This window comes from Macaca nemestrina, chromosome X (genome assembly GCF_043159975.1).
Source record: "Macaca nemestrina isolate mMacNem1 chromosome X, mMacNem.hap1, whole genome shotgun sequence".
Classification (NCBI taxonomy): Eukaryota; Metazoa; Chordata; class Mammalia; order Primates; family Cercopithecidae; genus Macaca; species Macaca nemestrina.
The window spans coordinates 53,950,234-53,968,735 of NC_092145.1; the positions used below are offsets into that span (position 1 = coordinate 53,950,234).

At 45.8% G+C, this 18,502-nt stretch overlaps 1 protein-coding gene across 3 annotated transcripts in view; it reads right to left on the reverse strand.

Annotated features, from left to right (window-relative positions):
* Positions 1–1,320: 1,320 nt before the first annotated feature.
* Positions 1,321–18,502, reverse strand: part of LOC105499309 (dystrophin related protein 2) — a 44,825-nt gene continuing 27,643 nt past the window's right edge. For 2 of the 3 annotated variants that reach the window (XM_011771836.3, XM_011771835.3), the window contains exons 13-24: positions 17,468–17,669; positions 17,160–17,245; positions 15,142–15,299; positions 14,642–14,808; positions 13,014–13,125; positions 11,382–11,518; positions 11,019–11,084; positions 10,694–10,759; positions 9,677–9,820; positions 7,400–7,637; positions 5,661–5,781; positions 1,321–5,331 (exon numbers count right to left, since the gene is read on the reverse strand). In XM_011771836.3, coding sequence (XP_011770138.1) covers positions 5,207–5,331; positions 5,661–5,781; positions 7,400–7,637; positions 9,677–9,820; positions 10,694–10,759; positions 11,019–11,084; positions 11,382–11,518; positions 13,014–13,125; positions 14,642–14,808; positions 15,142–15,299; positions 17,160–17,245; positions 17,468–17,669 — 1,622 coding nt within the window. In that variant the 3' untranslated portion in view covers positions 1,321–5,206. The remainder of the gene's footprint in view (positions 5,332–5,660; positions 5,782–7,399; positions 7,638–9,676; positions 9,821–10,693; positions 10,760–11,018; positions 11,085–11,381; positions 11,519–13,013; positions 13,126–14,641; positions 14,809–15,141; positions 15,300–17,159; positions 17,246–17,467; positions 17,670–18,502) is intronic. The other variant, XM_011771838.3, reaches the window with a different exon arrangement.

An 18,502-nucleotide genomic window follows, 5' to 3' on the forward strand; every position in this document is an offset into this window, starting at 1 on the left:
GCTGATACCATTGCTGATCTTGCTTTTGCTATCTCTATAAGGAATAAACTGTCTGGATCTGTCTGGATCTTGTGTGTGTGTGTGTGTGTGTGTGTGTGTGTGTGTGTTTCCCCCAGCTGAATGTGTCAGCTTGCTTGATATTTCCAAAGACTTAGTTAAAAATATATTTTAGCTGGGCTCGGTGGCTCACGCCTGTAATCCCAGTACTTTGGGAGGCCGAGGCGGGCATATCACGAGGTCAGGAGATTGAGACCATCCTGGCTAACACGGTGAAACCCCATTTCTACTAAAAATACAAAAAATTAGCCGGGCATGGTGGTGGGCACCTGTAGTCCCAGCCACTCTGGAGGCTGAGGCAGGAGAATGGCGTGAACCCGGGAGGCAGAGCTTGCAGTGAGCAGAGATCGTGCCACTGCACTCCAGCCTGGGTGACAGAGCGAGACTCCACCTCAAAAAAGTAAATATAAGTAAATATATATATATTTTTAAAATCTCATTAATAATTGTTTTATACTGATTACATGTTGAAAGGGTAATATTGTGGATATATTGGGTTAATTATTAAAATTAATTCCATCTATTTATTTTTATTTTTGTAATATGGCTGCTGTAAAATTTAAAATTACATATGTGGCTTGCATTATTTTATACTGGACAGTGTTGCTATAGTTTGGTGAGAGGCTGAGGCAGGAGAATTGCTTGAACCCGTCAGGCAGAGGTTGCAGTGAGCTGATTGTGCAACTGCACTCTAGCCTGGGTGACAGTGAGATTCCGTCTCAAAAAAAAAAAAAAGAAAGAAAAAGAAAAGAAAAGAGGGACTGACAGGGTTTTACTTATTGACAGGATATATATATACACACACACATATATGTTATATATACATATTTATATATGTTATAAATATATATATATAGTGTGTGTGTGTGTATATATCCATAATCTCAGAATAAAAGGTAGACCTTTAAACTGAATAAATACAATTTTACAAAAACTCAATGCATTGTCCTGACTTTTCTTACAATGCTTCGGGCTGGTGAAAAATCCTCAGACTGAGGAGGATGAAATTTGGAAACCATTGCTACATACAGCTCATCTCATAAGGCGCTAACTAGCTAATTTGGGGAGGGTTGGGAGGATGTTGAGAAGTGACTAATCCGGGTAACAGTGGCAGATGGGCCCAATGGGGAGGTCTTTTTGTGTCCCATAGGTGTTGGACTCATCTGGTGGCCTTATGTTTTACAGTACTTCTGTGGCTTCTTGGTCTACCCTCTCTTCCCACCCCTAAATAAGGGAAAGATATGAAATATCGGACTCAAAGAGTATAACCAGAGGAACCAAAGTAAACAAGTACAAATTTATTCTTTTCAAAGCAGAATTCAAGGGAAAGGGGGAAGGCACCACAGTGAGTGGCAATCAAAGTTAACCAATTTGTTCCCAACCCTGTCCCTTTGTCCCCTAGACTTCCATGCCACCCTTGTCACCTCCCCCAAATCCTTTCCCCAATTTTCATCCTGTGACCAGTTCTTGCAGTCAGCAAGCAGCATAGCAGACTTCGGTCAGGCCTCAACACTGCCATAGGGGACAGCAAGGGCATTCAGTAGGCCCCCTCTCAAATGCGGCAGCTGTGGGAGAAGATGGACTCTGCGAGCTGAGCCCTGGCCTTGAGCCTTTCTTTCTCCCACAGCAGTTGGTGTTAAAAGAGTAAGAAGTAGCTAAAGTGTTCCTTGTTCCCACGGGAGCCACACAGCTGAAGAATTAGGTCTCCACATCCCCAGGATAAGGCCCCCAGTTTTTTTCCCAGAACTGCTCGAGTTAAGATAGCTACTTTCTTGCTTATCTGTCACCTATGTGAAGAGAAATTGGATGGGATTTTTGGCCTTGAAATGATGCCACAGGCCATGACTCTGCCGTTGAGAATGTGAGTTCAAATGCTGGATATGGAGCCCAAATCTTAAGCACACACATCAGGAAGCACAGGTATTCCTTAAAATGAATCCGGAGGAAAAACATCTCCTAGGATTGGCCTCTTCCTGGCCTCAGGTTTTCTCATTTCTGTGTCTTGCCAACCCATTTCCTGGAGCACCAGAAACTCAAACAGATTTCTCTGTAGGGAAATATTTCCCAACTTTGGGCCTTGAAGAAAATGGGCACTTGAGAGTCTTGATTCTAGCCTTTCTAATCTGGAGGGAAGGGTACATGTCCTCTCTAGGGAAGCATAGCGCAGCCTGATGTCTTCCAGCTAGTCAGCCTTCCATGACAATGCCCAATCAATGTGAATCCACTATGCTGTCACTGGAAGCAGAGGTATCCTCATAATGGCTTTTTGGCCTCTATCAACTTCTGTCAAGAAGAAATCACCTCTCAGTCCTAACTGTTCTTTGATACTATTTGACAATAACCCCAGCAAATGCTCACATACCTTATCATTGATGCTAATCCCACAGTCAGAAGGTTTTCTTTAGGCTACCAACCTAGCAACTCCCTTCACCATCCTTCTAGTGTAGGGCTAGAAACTACACAGTGCCATGCACAACACCCTTAGGAGACTAATACACAACAAGATGTCTAACGACCTACAATACATTTTGGTAAATCCAATCCCAAGTTGGATTCATAGTACCCAAGGATCCATTTACTCTACTGTGGGAAAATTCCCCACACATACTGCAGTGACTGTCCCTTGACCCTTGAACAATATACTCACCTTAGGCATTAAGGTAAACACAGGACCACAAAGTGTGAGTGACCCCTTAGTGAGAATTCAACTCCTGACCTGCTGCTTCAGTCCACCTACAACACAAACCCTACATAACAAGATCTACATCTTTTCTACCATGCCTGGCCCACTGCAGTTGCCACAGGCCCTCAGCAGCCCAAGAGCTCTCAGATGGGTTGGGGATAACAAAGGATTTTCCAGGACTTTCCTGGTAAAAAATTGCTCCATAACATGTACCCACCTAAGGCTTAGGCAGGTATATGCCTCTAAGTCCTCGAGCCCTCTGTCCCACATTCCTGCCCACAATCTAAGTTCCTACAAATATGCTCCCACTCTGACTGATGCCCAGATTCTATGATTGATGCCTGCCTACCACCTGCTCACCATCTATCCAGATACCCAGTTCTTCTGCCCAGAGACCTCATGAACACTAAGGCAGATGTTATGCTGTGAAGTCTGACACCCTGGACCTGTGGCTTAGTGGTGGAGGAGGCAACTGAAACCTTCTGGACCCAAGCCGCTGCCCTGCCTCCCCTGTGGCAGATCAAACTAGGTTCCTAGCAGTTCTACCCACTGGCCCACTGCTGGATTATAATACAACACCCCAACCATCACTCCCTCCTGATTGTGGTGGCGACTGTTGCTTTCTTTAGCCCTGAGCGAGATCATAAGAGCTGGAATGTTCTCTGCGTCTTAGCTGGCAAAGGCTAATAAAGGCTTGTTTGTCCTTTTCTGCATGGGGTGGGCAGAGCTTGGATTTGCTCTATTTTGGCACCTGAACCATTTAGGGGAGCCCAGGAAAATTTACCCAAGGTCCAGGTCTCAAGGGAACAAGATTTGGAATGAGTGAAGAGAACAGTGACTCTTCCTGTTAGATTCTCTGTGACCACGGGTTTCTGTTGCTTTGGTCTTGAGGACAGCCCACCCCAAACATCAATGGAGAGAGATATCCTAGGGGAGCAGCCAGGATACATCTATCTTTCCAACCAGAGGCTGGGGCTAACAAAGAGCAAGGCAGAACATTAATACTTCAAGAGGTATTATAATTTAATGTGTGAGTGAGGCCAGGAGAGCACTGATGTACAGTAGATATGTAGAATAGATATGTATGTATATAAACTTAGGCAAATGAAGTCAACTGCAGGGCTCTAGGTTATAAAGCTCCTCTTGGTAGAAAGCTGTCTAAGTGGGCTCTGAATCTATTCAACATTCTCAAGCCCACTCCCCCACCCCTACTATCTATTCTGAACAGTTTCTGGATAAAGAGATCATGGTATACGTCGCCTAGGAAGAGTTAGTTCAGTTTGAGGATTGGATTCACCTTCCAGAGTTAGAAAGAACAATTTTAGGCACAGGAAGGCCTTGCTGTTGTCTGGGTGGAAAGCGGCCAGCTTCCTGATTTGTGGCCTGTGGCTCCTATGGAGGGGCCACTACACAGGGTGGCCAGCTGCAAATGCCTTATGATTAGCTGGGGACAATCAGCCACCTCACCTGATTCAGCCTGAGAGCTAGAAGGGTCACAGCCTGGAAGGGTGTTGGATGGCAGTCATACTACTCCAGACTTGAGGTGGGCTTCCTCTTCCTCACCCAAGGAAAGCAACACTCCCTTGCTTAGCAAGCTGCCACTGTGTTCCCAGGTCTGTGAGGACAGACTCAGAGGAGCAAAGGGTGGCTTCAGCCGGGTTTCCAGAGCAACTTGCAAACCAGTAGGTCTATCAAAATGCTGAGGCCTTTAAGAAATAGGAAGATGTGGGGCAAAAAACAAAAAAAAACAAAAAATCTAAACCCGGAAGTATAGACGTAATGCTTCCAAATATAACGTGGAAGAACCAGAATGAACTGCTTTCCCCTTAAGGAAGGTCTGTCAGGGACTGAGGCTAAAGAAAATGAAGATATTTGAGGAGAAGCCAGTACCTAGGTAGCATTAGGATGGCTAACGATCTGTCCTGGAGCTGAAGTAATAGAACACATACTGCCCAGATTTTTCAGGGACAACTTGGGGCAGGGAAGGTGTCTCGGGGATACCCTTTTGCCTCCCTGAGTTGTGCCAGAGAGTACGGGTAAACCCTGTGGATTCATAATGCTGGAACCTTGGGGTAATTAGGCTTCTCTCTCTCCATAATTCCACGGAGAAGGAAGAGGGGCCAATGGGTACCGCTTAGCTCTGCAAGGCAGCTTCTCTGTTCCCCATCTGAATGGCCAAGTGATATTTGCCTGAGCTGCAACAGAAAGGTACTTAAAGGACTGACCTCAACCTTGAAGATTAAAGGGAACATTTCTAGAGGCAGAGGAATCATGCTTCCCCTTCTCCCATCACTGCCCGCACCCACCTCACATACCACCAGATCCCTGCTGCTGCCCAGAGCCCAAATAATACTAGTTGAGGAATGTGGGGCCAGCGGAAACTGGAAGGGTTGGATGAAGGCTGAGGAAAGGCTTTGACGGGAACCAGGAGAGGACAATGAACTATAGGATAGGGATCTGGCTCCATCAAGAGGCCAGCAGGGTGTTGGCAGTCACATCAGAACTTCGCACACTGGGGAAGGCATGACGGAGTTTCTCCATGATGTCCTCCAAGCACAGGCTGACATCCTGGCTCTTTGACCCCACATCATCTGGGTTAAAAAAAATAGAGATTTGAGAAGAGAACTAGAGACTCCTTTATGAGGCCAAGCGGCCAGATAGAGTTCTGCCAGCTGAAGGGCAGACCTGCCCACAGCATTTGCATCTTCTCAGCACAACGCCTAGTACATAGGTTGTGCTCAATGTACATTTATTTGTAGAATAAGCATATGAATTAATCAATCAGTAAATCAATCTTCCCTGACCTTAAGCACAAAGCCAAGAGGAGAAACCAGTCCCAGCCCTGCAAAGCCTTGGGCAGGAAATTGAGGGCAGGACAAAGCCATGGAGAAAGGGGCTGGGAAGGGCCAGGGGAACTCACCTGCAGCCTCGGTGTCTGGAGTTGTCTGTCCCTTCTCCCGGGGGTGACTGCCTTCTGACTGCTGTGGAGAGGAAGCTAGGGACGAGCCTGCAGAGCCACTGCCATCTGATTCGGTGGGTGGCTAGCAAGAGGTAACGCATGACTTAAGTCACTTTGCCTTCCTGACCTTACTTTGACAGACTCCTGAGCTTAGAAGGGACCTGAGAGACTTCATACCATCCCTTTGCCCTTAGACTTTAAGAAGCTTTTGGTATTACCTAAAACAGTGGCCTCCACTTTTCGGAAACTTCTTAGAATATTGAATTACTCATACCTTCTTCCTTTAACAACATGTGTCAAAGGCTCCCAGTTCTTGTAAGAATGGCATTGTAGGCCAGGCGCAGTGGCTCACACCTGTAATCCCAGCACTTTGGGAGGCCAAGGCGGGCGGATCACCTGAGGTCAGCCTAACCAACATGGAGAAACCCCGTCTCTACTAAAAATACAAAATTAGCCAGGCATGGTGGCCCATGCCTATAATCCCAGCTACTTGGGAGACTGAGGCAGGAGAATCGCTTGAACCCAGGAGGCGGAGGTTGCGGTGAGCCAAGATCGAGCCATTACACTCCAGCCTGGGCAACAAGAACGAAGCTCTGTCTCAAAAAGAAAGAAAGAAAGAAAGAGAGAGAGAGAGAGAGAGAGAGAAAGAAAGAGAGAGAGAGAGAGAAAGAAAGAAAGAAAGAAAGAAAGAAAAAGAAAGAAAGAAAGAAAGAAAGAAAGAAAGAAAGAAAGAAAGAAAGAAAGAAAGAAAGAAAGAAAGAAAGAAAGAAAGGCATTGTACCTAAAGGTCTCTTGCTGTCATTTCAGATATAAATAAGCTATTTAGAACACAATTCTCTCTGGAAATGTAGTTTCACACCTGATTCTTGGTTCATGACATAGCATATGTTAGAAACCTCCAGGAATCCATAGAGGCCATTCCTTGGAGGATCTGGGGAAGAGGCAGAAGAGTGGTATTTTCCATTACATATGATGACAATAATAGGTAACATTTATGAAGGGTGTACTAGATGCCTGGTATCAAGCTAAATTCCTTAAATGCATTATCTCCTTTTGTGTTCACCACAATTCTATGAAGTTGGTACTGTTACCACCTCTGTTGTATAGATGAGGAAACTGGGGCTTAGAGAGGTTAACCAACTGTCCAAACACCCCACAGTCAATTGGCAGAGCCACATGCAAACCCAGAGCTGCCTGACTCCAGTGCTATACCACAGCACACACATTGCCTGTCAGAGATGAAAGGTGCAAAAAGGAACAAGAAACACCCTTAGATAGCACAAATCTTTCTCTTGCCAAACTTGTCCAAACCCACTTCTTTCTAGCAAATACCATACTAGCAAAAATCAATGTTTTAGATGATTCTTGAAGTTTGTTCTTTTAGTATGGGATTCCAATGGGTTGTGAAGAAATAAGCCCTCAGAAGTCTTCTCTCTGCCCCAGGCCCCACAGTGACTGGAGAGTGACACACAGGGTGGCATGGAAGGTAGGTGGAAGAGAGTTGGCTGGAGATGTGACCATACCAGTCTCTTCTTTCCCCCACCCCCCAACAACCACAGGCCCAGTTCTCTTCAGGAAGCTACTTGAGAGCCACTGCCAAGGAGCTCTCTCTTGTGTCTTCTTTGCCACAGCCCTCAGCTCCCCAGCCCTTCCCCTGGGCTCAGAGGCCGCCCTGGCTCTTTTCCTGTCTCCAGCCTCACCTGCAGGAGAAGCTCCCTCAGACGCTGCAGCTGGGACTCTAGCTGCTTGTTGTGATCTTCGAGGATCTGCATGCGCGTCTCCAGGCGGCTCTTGTGTTGCCGAAGGATACGGGCCTCAGCCAGAAGCTCCTCATTGCGATGGTCTGGTGCTGCCTCAGTGGAGCCGTCAGCCAGAGTGGGTGCCTCAGCAGCCTCCTCATGCTGCCACTTCAGGCGCCTCAGCTCTCCCTGGAGAATCCTGTCATGGAGAGAGACACCAAGACCTATGGATCTAACAGGGCTCTGACTGTCCAGGTTTCAGATATCCCCTCAGGCCTAGGTGTGAACAATCCCTGTGCTCTTCCACCCCACCTCACCCCCATCCCCAGTTGTGCTCTTGCTTGAATGGCCACATCCACTTCCTCTCCAGCACGTATGTCATTTACTCTGCCATCCTGAGACCTCAGAGCAGAGAAAGTTGACATTTTGCATAAGAAATGTCTCAGGGCTTTGATGTGCTGCTTTAGGGATTAATTCTGACCTTAAAATCAGGCAGAAACACAGTCTGCAAACAAAGGAGGCATTAGGGCCATTGACTCACCTACTCCATATTTAGATGTTTAGATTCCAAGGGAAAACATAACATAAACAAGAGACCACCTGTGTTGTCTCTTCTCTCCACAACCCTCCTCTTTGGCCCACTTTGAACACCCATGCTGTGTCATCAAAAAAACAAAAAACAAAAAACAAAAACAAAAAACAAATTCCAAACAGGTGGCCTACTTTTGGGGATATCACTTTTGGCTTTGTTCATTTTTTCTTTATTTGCAACAGAACAGTCACTCTCTGCCCAGTGTTTCCCAGGGCCTGCGGACTGCTGCTCAAAGGCAGTGTTTCTCAAATGATTCATGGTAAAAATTCAGTTTTTTTTTTTCACTCTGTTATGGACCCGTATGTGGTCCCAATGCACATGACTAGTCATAGCTCACACCACGTGCAATTCATCACACAAGTTCAACAACACTCAAACTGGTCTCTACCCTATTCAATAAGATGAGTCTACTAATTCTGTGCTTGAATAGCATAGCAATGTCAAATTGCTCTTGGACTGGTGACAAACTGGTCACAAACTGGCCCTGGTCTGCTCTTCACACTCTGAGTAGCACTGTTCTAAAGACTTGCTACTCCAAGTGTGGTCTGTGGAACAGCAGCATGGGCATCCACTGGGAGCTAGTGAGAAATGCAGAAACTCAGACCCCAGCCACACCTGTGACTTAGAATTTGTATTTTGCCAAGCTTCCCAAGTGACTATCTTATGCACTACTGTTTGCAAAGCACTGCTCTGAGGGGTACTATGAATTCCACTTCATGCCCCACAAGTGGCTTGGACCCTTCTTAGGTCCCTGCTGCCACCTTTACTTTATCGAAAGTCATGCCTTCCCTGTATTCTTCTTCACCATCCTTCTTCCAGACCTCAAATGCTCTATGTAGTGTCATTGTCCTCTGGAATACTTTTACTAGGTGATACATATTTCTTTCCACTTCCAACATTGAAAGGTCTCTGAGAGCAGGAACATGTCATACCCTCTCCTGTTTTCTCTCTGCATTCTCTCTGCTTGCATCTCGTGTGTTCTTGGAAAAATTTGGGTTACATTAAAAGGATTCAGGCTGGGCACAGTGGATCATGCCCGTAATCCCAGCACTTTGGGAGGCCGGGGTGGGCGGATCACTTGAGGTCAGGAGTTCAAGACCAGCCTGGCCAACATGGTGAAACCCCATCTCTACTAAAAATACCAAAAAAAAAAAAAAAAAAAAAAATTAGCCAGGCATGGTGGCGCATGCCTATAGTCCCAGTTACTTGGGAGGCTGACGCATGAGAATCGTTTGAACTCAGGAGCCGGAAGTTGCAGTGAGCCGAGATCACGACACTGCACTCCAGTCTGGGCAACAGAGTGAGACTCTGTCTCAAAAAAAAAAAAATAAATAAATAAAATAAATAAATAAATAAATAAATAGATTCAAATAATTATTATAATAGCTAGCATTTAGTGAACCCTTACTATAAGCCAGGCACTGAGCCAAACACATTATATGCCTGATCTCATTTGGTCTTCACAAGTGATCCTAGGAGGCAGGTTTGATGATCATCATCCCCATTTTACAGATAAGGAAATAGAGGATTACAGAATTTAAGTAACTTGCTCAAGGTCAGACAGCTAGGATGTAGAAGTGCCTGAACTTAAATTCAATCTCTCTGCCTCAAGAACCCACACAGATTTCTGCTATCATCACGCCCACCGGTTCTCATCTTCCAAGTGGGCCAGGATTTTCTGTAGCTCCCCCTTGCTTTCTGTGGCCACACTGCACGGAGCCTGCTGTCCAAAGGCTGGTTCCCGGTCTGTGATGGGGCTGGAGTGCCGCAGCAGGTACTGGTCCTCGTCTCTGCGTGGGTATGGGGAAAGCAGAGTAGGTGGCCAGTTGTTGAACAGAGAAACAACTCAGGGCGTAAGTTCTCAGCTCTCAGCTCAGGCCCCAGGAAATGCATGCTGGAGGATTCACTTCTAAGTCACATCGAGAGGGAAAGGACGTATATTGAGACTTGAGAGGGATGAAAGTGTTCAAAGGAGGCAGAGGCTGTGGTTGGGGGTACTGAGAGAGTGTTTTCAGGATGCAGGTTTCTGGGTTCTACTTACAGCCCCCCGGGAAACAATGATCAAATCATTTCCCTTTCTGTGCTATTCCCCCACTCTAACCTCCTTTGTTTCCTCTTCCTCTAGAGGGATCTGAGTCCCAGTCAGGGCAGATTGATCCATGTAGCCAGCAGCTCCCAGGATCTCTGAGCAGGGTGGGGACCTCCCTAGAGACACAAGTCCTCTTCTCTGGGCTGTCATACCAGGGAGTTCCCTTGTTATACTTCAGCCAAGTCCCTGATGTCTCCTAGAGTTAGTGTAGCACTAGATAGGGCTTTGGCATCTTGACCACAAGATAATGGTTCCTTTCTGAAACTTCAGATGAGGGAGGGCATATTATTCGTTCCTCAAAGTTGTGTATAGATGGATGGGATCTTGCAACAGGAAGGGACTTGGAAAGATGGCAGGGAGCTAGTACATCACTCATTTCCTAGGTCGATTGATAGAGGGAAGACTGCCTTTCTTACTGAACATCATGCCCAGAAAGCAGCCTTCCTTCCTTAGGGAGCTAAGGATCCTAACCACCACACACCCCCATTCCCTGGAGGATATACCCTTCCCAAACAGTGGCACAAAGATCTCAAGGAGAGCTATTTCTGGCAAATAAGCAGCTGTGGAAACTCACATGCTGTCATCTGGGGACAGGCTGTCATTAAAGAAGGAGCAATTTTGACTTTCCATCTCAGCAAGCCTAGGAATAAAGAGCAGAGGCAGGAGAGAAAACAGGATGTGGGGCCTGCTTCCATCTCAAGGACTCTAATCTCACAACAGGATCATTGGCTTTGAGAGCTACCCCAACTACTCCTAAATATTGGGCCTTGCTGGCTGCTGCACACCCCACTCTGCACATCCCCTGGCCCTGACTCCATTCTCCTTGCCCTGACTGAAGATCCTTTCCCCTCGGACTTCCTACAATAGCTCCCACCCACCTCCCCCAAACCTGGTGGTACCTGCTGGCAAAATGCTCAATTCGGGAGTGCGTGTCAGCATGTGGCAACATCGGGGAAGAAGCCGGCCTAGAAGAAAGCAGCAAAGACTCGGAGGACCAAAGACTGGGCAGCCTGTTTCCTCCTCCCTCTCCTGCTCCCTACATTATGGACATGGGCAAGAGCTGATGGGAACAAAATACAAAGATTGGATTCCAGTCTACTTCTCAGGCCAGAGTTCAGGTCAGGCCCAAGCTGAACTGCCCTATCACTAGTGGGATTTACCTTGGAACATTCTCCTAGACCACCTGGGACTCAGCCCCTTCACAGCCTACAATCGGGCTCAGTGAGGCTGCCCACAGCCCCTGCTCAGCCACCGGTACTCACGTCTCACTGTAGTCAGCCTCCAGCACTGATTGCACAGGCAGATAACCTCGTTGAGGGTGTTTGCTGAAATAATGCTTGGAGCGGAATTTGTTCTTTAAGGTTGTGGCAAAGTCCCTCATGTTCTCACTGGATGTGGTCTGAGGAGAACACAGGGCACAGGAACTTACCCTAATGGCTTCCAGATATACTGGGCAGGTGTGGCTGTTCTGCTAGAGTAGACAGCCTGCTGGGTAATCCACTCTTGCTCATGCCCACCATACCCTGCTCCTAGAAGAAGGTCTGGGAGGATATATGCCAAACTCTCAACACTGGTTGCCTCTGGGAAGTGAACTGGAGGGGTGGGGGCCAGGGTGAGGAGATAGGAGGACTTTCATTTTATACTTAAAAAAAAATTAGTTGCCTCAGTTCCTCTAAAAGCAAAAAAAAAAAAAAAAATTGTAGAGACAGGGATCTCACTGTGTTACCAAGGCCAGTCTTGAACTCCTGGGCTCAAGAAATCCTCCTACCTCGGCCTCTCAAAGTGTTGGGATTACAGGTGTGAGCCATGGCATCCAACCTTTGTTTTATACTTTAAACACTTTTATATGATTTGAATATTTTATAATGAGCATATGTTTGTTAATTTTTAAAACACGTTTCTATGAATTCTAAGGATGTAGAGGATGAGCAGGTGGTAGAGGATTATCAGTCTACCAGATCCAGCCAGTTTTCCAGGTATGACTTTTCTAATGTTTTCTTTAAAATGATAATAAACGAAAAGTAAAGGGCATGGTCCCTGTTCTCACCAGGCCACACATTTCTGTGCCAACAGGATTTGAAGAGATGAAAGCTTAGACAGATGGATTGTGGGGCATCAGGTTGAAAAACAGGAGAGAGAATGGGGGAGAGAGAGCAGTGGTCGGAGCTGGGGATATGATCAGGGCTTTGGGAGCATTTGCAGGGACAGAAAAGGATAAAGATGAGTAGGGAGCAGAGTCAGTGCTGGAAGCTAAGCATGGAGCTGTGGGTTTTAAACACAGCACAGGAGCAACTCTGTGGCTGGAGTTCAGGGATGCTGACCGAACTGGGCTAAGGCAGATATGGAGGACACGGTTACCAGGGAAAACTAAGTGGAGTTTAGGGGTCCAGGTAAAGGACATACCTTTCTTTTTTCCCTCCAAGGGACTGAGTAATTAATTTGAGCATAAGCTTTGGTACTGACTAGAAGGGGTAGAAATAATGACAAAGCATCAGGGAAAGACTGAGTGATCCAGTACAGAAGCAATATAGGAAGCTAGCCAGGAAAAACTCAAGTGAGCAATGGAAGGCAAATCACCTGGAACTGTCTTGCTCTCTCTGTCTTTGTCTGTTTTGTTTTGTTTTTTCCTGAGACTTTTCTCTGCAGCAAAACAGCGAGTGCCCTTAAAATGGCTGAGAGTGTCCTGGGCCAGCTGTGGCCAAGCCTGGTGAGGGAGAAGCTCTTCTGGAAGAATAGAGAGGCCTGAATCCCCCAAACTGGTGAATCACCAGAGCTCCTTGGAGAATACTCCCCACAGGAGAGCAGAAAACTATGAGCCAATGCTGGGCAAAGTGGATCAAGGCCTAGTACCTGAGAGCTGCCTAACCCTCCCACCCAGCCTGGAGGCTTCATACCGGTGTGTAATACTCCATGATGGGGTAGTGCAGCTTATTGCCTTTGCTGGCCCTGCCTGTCAAGAAGCAGGTCTGGCAGATGTCAACGTTGAATTGCTTCAGACTCCGGTACCTTGGGGGAGAGGAGATGTAGTAGTAAAGAGAGTCCAATATGCCACAGTGACCTCCCCGCTGTTCCTCTAACACTAAAATATACACACACAGTAGAAGGGGATGAATGAGGCATGGAGCCATAACATGCCCAACAGCATATACATAGCAGTGGCTGAGTTCTCAACAGATGAACAGCTTTATTCTACAGACCACGAATCCCTATGAAATCATAAGGCCAGATTCCCAGGAAGTGTGGGAAATAGCATTCTCACCACCTTTGTTTAAGGGAGACAGGAGGGAAGCGGGGGTAAATATCTCATTATATCAAATGGCCTTCTAAACAAGGATGGCCCAAACAGGTCAAGGCTCCCAGGGACCACCACCTACACTGGAGAAATTACACTTCCAATATGAAGGCAGTTCTTTCTACCAGCCTTGGCTAAGTTGGCTAAAAGTTATTTCCAAAGGTTGTTCATAATAATATACCTATTATTGCAGAATACAGAATAGCCCTTCAGATCTACTTCCAAAGCCTGGCTGAACTGCCCAACCTTGTAGCATAGGACAGTGAAATGCCTAGACTTAGAGGGGTCATACGATCCAATATCTAGTCTAGATCTACCACTAATTAGCTGTGTGCCTCATTTGTTCATCTTATGAAAAGCAGGGTGATGGTAGGGAGAGTTGTGTGTTAGTGCTTTACAAAGGTAAAAAGTTGAGTGTTTTATGATGAAAGTCTAATCCAGGATAGTGGTTACCTTTGTGGGGGAAGGAGGGGAATATAATCAAGGAGACCTCAAATGTATTGCAATAATGTTTTATTCCTTAAGTTGGTCATGGGTATATACTGTGGTGTGCTGAGGCCAGCTCATACCAGCTCACGACAGCTGGCTATTAAAATTTCAGGGGTTTTCTAAGCCAGTTGTCAAATCTAGCCATTATTAAATTATATAAACTCACAATTAAATAAATTATACTACAAACAAAGGTAATAAATACTCAAAACTCATTACTTCCTAATTACTTTGCTAATGTCTATGCTCTTGAGATTACTTACATCTATTGTATCTGCATGGCAGACATATTATGAAATGGTGTGCAACTGAGTGTCTCTTTCTGACTCTGCTCAGAGACCTCCTGTAAATAGTCTGACGTCATTCACAGTGGGAGTATATACACCACAGAATTTAGCAAATGCTACAGATCAGGCTTCCTTTTTTCTTTTTAGAGAGTAAGTTGTGAAACATTTGCTGGCATACCATTTAGTACATAGGTGCTCTTACACCTATGTTCTTCTATACATTTTTGTAGGTCTGTAATACTTTATAATACAACTAAAACGAAATATTTCCTCACTTCCCATTTAAAACAATTAAATATTCTGCAATAGAAAGGATTATAACAGTATATAATAATGTATAATACACTAGCTATAATTATATAATAATTAGGTAACACTTTATTTTATAATATCTGAGTTATATGTCACATGAAATATTTATTATTATAATCTCAGCAGGTATTGTTTTCCCTACCTGAACCCCTTGATGGGGCACTGCCTACAGATAGAGCACTTGGTCTGATGCTTCACTTGCTCAGCAATGGTGACCCGATGCAGAACAGCCAACCACACCATGGACTGGGGCTCCAGGTTGACCCACTCCAGGAACTGGGATGCTTCAATGACTGGCTTCCCAGTGCTCTAGGGAAACAAGAAGACCAATGGGAATGATTGAGGCCCAAAGTGTCTTATCCCTAGAATGGCAGCCCTCAGAGGGGCAGGAGAACCAGCAGGGGCTGGGTTGGCCTGTTCTCCAGAGATGTTCACCTTCTGCCCTGTGCTAGTTGAGCTGGCACCCTCCCCAACAGGACTATGATTCTAGAGCCCCCAGAACCTTCTGCCTTGTTGTTCCATCCCAATAAACTCCCTTGCATCTGCATACTTCAGATCAAAAGCCTAGCTCGTAGTCCTTCCCTTCTTCCCACCCTTCCTAAAACCTCCCTTCCCTCCCCCGCTCCCCAGTTCCATACTCACAAAACGGAAGCAACTACGGACACTGGGTTCCACGTTGCTGCCCCCAAAGGCTGCCACTTCACCCAGTTGACGGGGCACCTGAATGGCCTCATGAAGCAGGACACCAAGATGGCGCTGGTCACACTGGCTGCCTGAGTTGGCCACTTGGCTGAAGAGGTCTGCTGGTCCCACCGTCAAGAATGGCCAGCCCCGACACAGAAATGGCCGGAGAATGGTGAGGAGAAGGGGCAGAAAAGGAAAATGGGGAAAGAGCACAGACTGAACTAATGACTTTTGAAACTGGACTACAGAGAGGTCTATCCCTGACCTTCTAGAAGTCGAGTTCTAAAAAGAGCATTCTCTGAGTTCAGAGAGAAAAATCAGGCCAACACAAAGAGAGAATATCAGGGGGAGGGGAAGACAGAGAGAAAGAGTGACAGAAAGTGAAAGCAGGAGAGAGAGAGAGAGAGAGAGAGAGAGAGAGAGAGAGAGAGAGAGATCGAGTGCACCGTGTGTAAGAGCAGTGCCAGACACAGATATGATACTGTTGGGAAAACAGATTCTTCCAGAAGCAGGATGAGGGGGTGCAGGTTCAGGGGCACCTGAACATGAGTCACAGTCAGGCTGCCATACCCTGTCCTGTTTATGTGGTCTAACACTGTAGTAATCTCTCAATTGTCCACACAAATGGAAGGAAACACTGGCATGCATAATCCAAAAAGAGAAGCTAATTCAAAACATCTGATCATCTAAAAATTATCTCAAAGTCATTGTGGAATCTACTATGATGCTTATCTTTGTATATGGGTTATTTAAGCCCTTCTATGGCTGTTTCCTTTCACATCCCAATCCAGCCTTAGCAAACCTCCTCCAGTGGTTATTCTCTGTCTGCTCCATACCTCGCTTAAGGCTTAGAAAACACACAGAAATAGAAGGCAGAGAGCCTAGGTTCAAGTTCTGGGTCCATTACTGACTAGTTGTAGAATCATGGGTAAGTCGTGAATCTCTCTATGCTGCAGTTTCCTTACTTTTTAAAATTAGAGATGGAGTCTCACTATGTTGTCTAGGCTGGACTTGAACTTCTGGGCTCAAGTGATCCTCCCACCTCGGCCTCCCAAAGTGCTAGGATTACAAGCATGAGCCAGCACGCCCAGCCCAGTTTCCTTACTTTTAAATTGATGATAAATAATCACTGTTCATCCCATCGCAAGGAAATGTTGAGAGAAATACATAATATCATAGCCATGGACATGTTTGGAAACGTTCTCTTCCCTGTAAAGTTTTTCCAGACTGCTGTCATCTGTCTCTTTTCTGTCATTTGTATAGGATATATTCTTGGCCATTTGGATTATTCTCATCAGTACTTTCTAAAAAATGCTTTCTGTGTACTTCCATCTCCTCCTCTGGACTGTAAATCATTGGAAGCAGGGACAATGTCTAATTTAACTTAGCACTCACCCCATTTAGCAGAGTGGTCAACACACACTAGGGCTCAACAACTAATCATGCTGCTACTGAAAAGTTCAAAATGCTGAACACAACATGGAGGACAGAGGGGAAAGCAAAGGTACTATAAGCCAAAGATGTGAAAAACTACAGAAGAACATAGTGTCCGCCTCCCAGATATTGGGGATGACTGTGCCCTGCCTGTGTATATAAGAAGTCTCTAGTGACATGGCTTGAGCTTCAGACTGGAAGAGGGCTAAGCCTAATAGGCCGCAGGGGAATGCAACTAGAACATCAGGGCCCTGGGTACCTCAAAATGCCAACACAGATCCTGACTAAGCACTTCCATCAGTTCAGAAGGAATGAAGCCCGTTGGAGTGACACTGGGAATAGTAATAGGCCTTAGGCCCATCTTGTCCTTTGGCTGTCATGTGTTCTTTGCAATAGTGTGAACCAAGAAGCATCACAAGGTAGCCAAAGTAGCCCTCTGCTGAGTCACAAGATGTACCTTCTGTTTATCTTACATCCTTCCTCCTCACCACAACACCTCTCCCTCGACCCAACACCACTCCACACTTTGGAGTTATACTCACACTGAAGTTTTTCCTTCACTTCCGTGCCACACAAGCATGCAATGCCAGTCTTAAAAGACAATGCCCGCATCTTTCCGCTGCGACCACTAGGTTTAAAAGAAGAGACTGAGAACATGGATGTATGTAAAGGGTTAACATCTTGGCAATCATTTCCCTCACAAAGTTGATCCCAGCAGGGCCCTGTTCCAATCATGCCCCAAGCTGAGTTGGGTCCAAGTTTACTATGGGAGCAATACCTTTCCACTAGGCCCACTTGAGATATCCCATTGAATTTTATCCTGGAGCCTTCCAGAGCTGAAAGCCCTTACCTATCAAAAACATTGAGGAGCCAATTGAGGCTCATGTCCACACAGAGTGGCACGTTGACCAGGATGCCTCTTTCCTCCTCCAAACGTTCATATAAGGCAGTCAGGCAGTGAATGACCTCCACCACATCCATCACGTGCTCACTGGCCTGCAGATCATGCTCATTGAAGATTTCCAGGGCTGTGGTTAAAGTTACCAGGTCCACTGGTAAGGAAAGAAGAGAAGGGAGAAAATGTAGCCAAAAGTAGAACCCCAGGGATTAAATAAGGAGATAAAGCCACCAGCATCACCAAATTTGACTCAATCTCCAGATCAACCATTTGCAAATATGATACAAGCTTGTCCTTTACTAAGACCCTCATCCAAGGAGGAAGAAGGCAGCAAAATGTTCCTCAAATTAACCCAACATGTTATTATATCCAATGTTCTTTGACATCAGTTTCAAAAAGATGATGGGACATAAGTAAACTCATCTCCTATGTTGTACTAACTCCCAAGGGATCAAATCCCATTTTGAGTTTCCCTGTCTTTACATGAGTTTCAACTGCAAATAGGTTTGTCTATAAAATTTGTTCTGAGAACCTAGACACCAGCAATGAAGGCTCAGGTATGGTTGGGGAAATGTGACATACATCAAGAGGACACCTTAATTACTCCCAAATGCTGGCTCAGCCTAGCCAGACATGCCTAAGCCAGGAAGTCTGAATGGATAGTGTCTTTGACAAAGGCCAGAAGGCATATTATATCTGCAGCGACACTGTTCCCTAACCACTGCTATTTGCTTCAACAGTTTTACTACTACATCCAATAACCCCAAGATGGCAAATCATGGGTTGCAGTACTTCCTGTCACAAAGCAGTTGCTTGATTATACATACTGAGCATGGGGAAAGGGTCAAGGAAGAGGATAACAGTGGGGTTAATTTGGAAACACATCTGGGGCTTAGCGAGAGTGGAAGGGAACTGGGAAAAGCAGAAGTTGACAGCTAGCATATTGCAGGCTTTGGAGAGTTTCCACCAAGCCAATCAACAACTTCT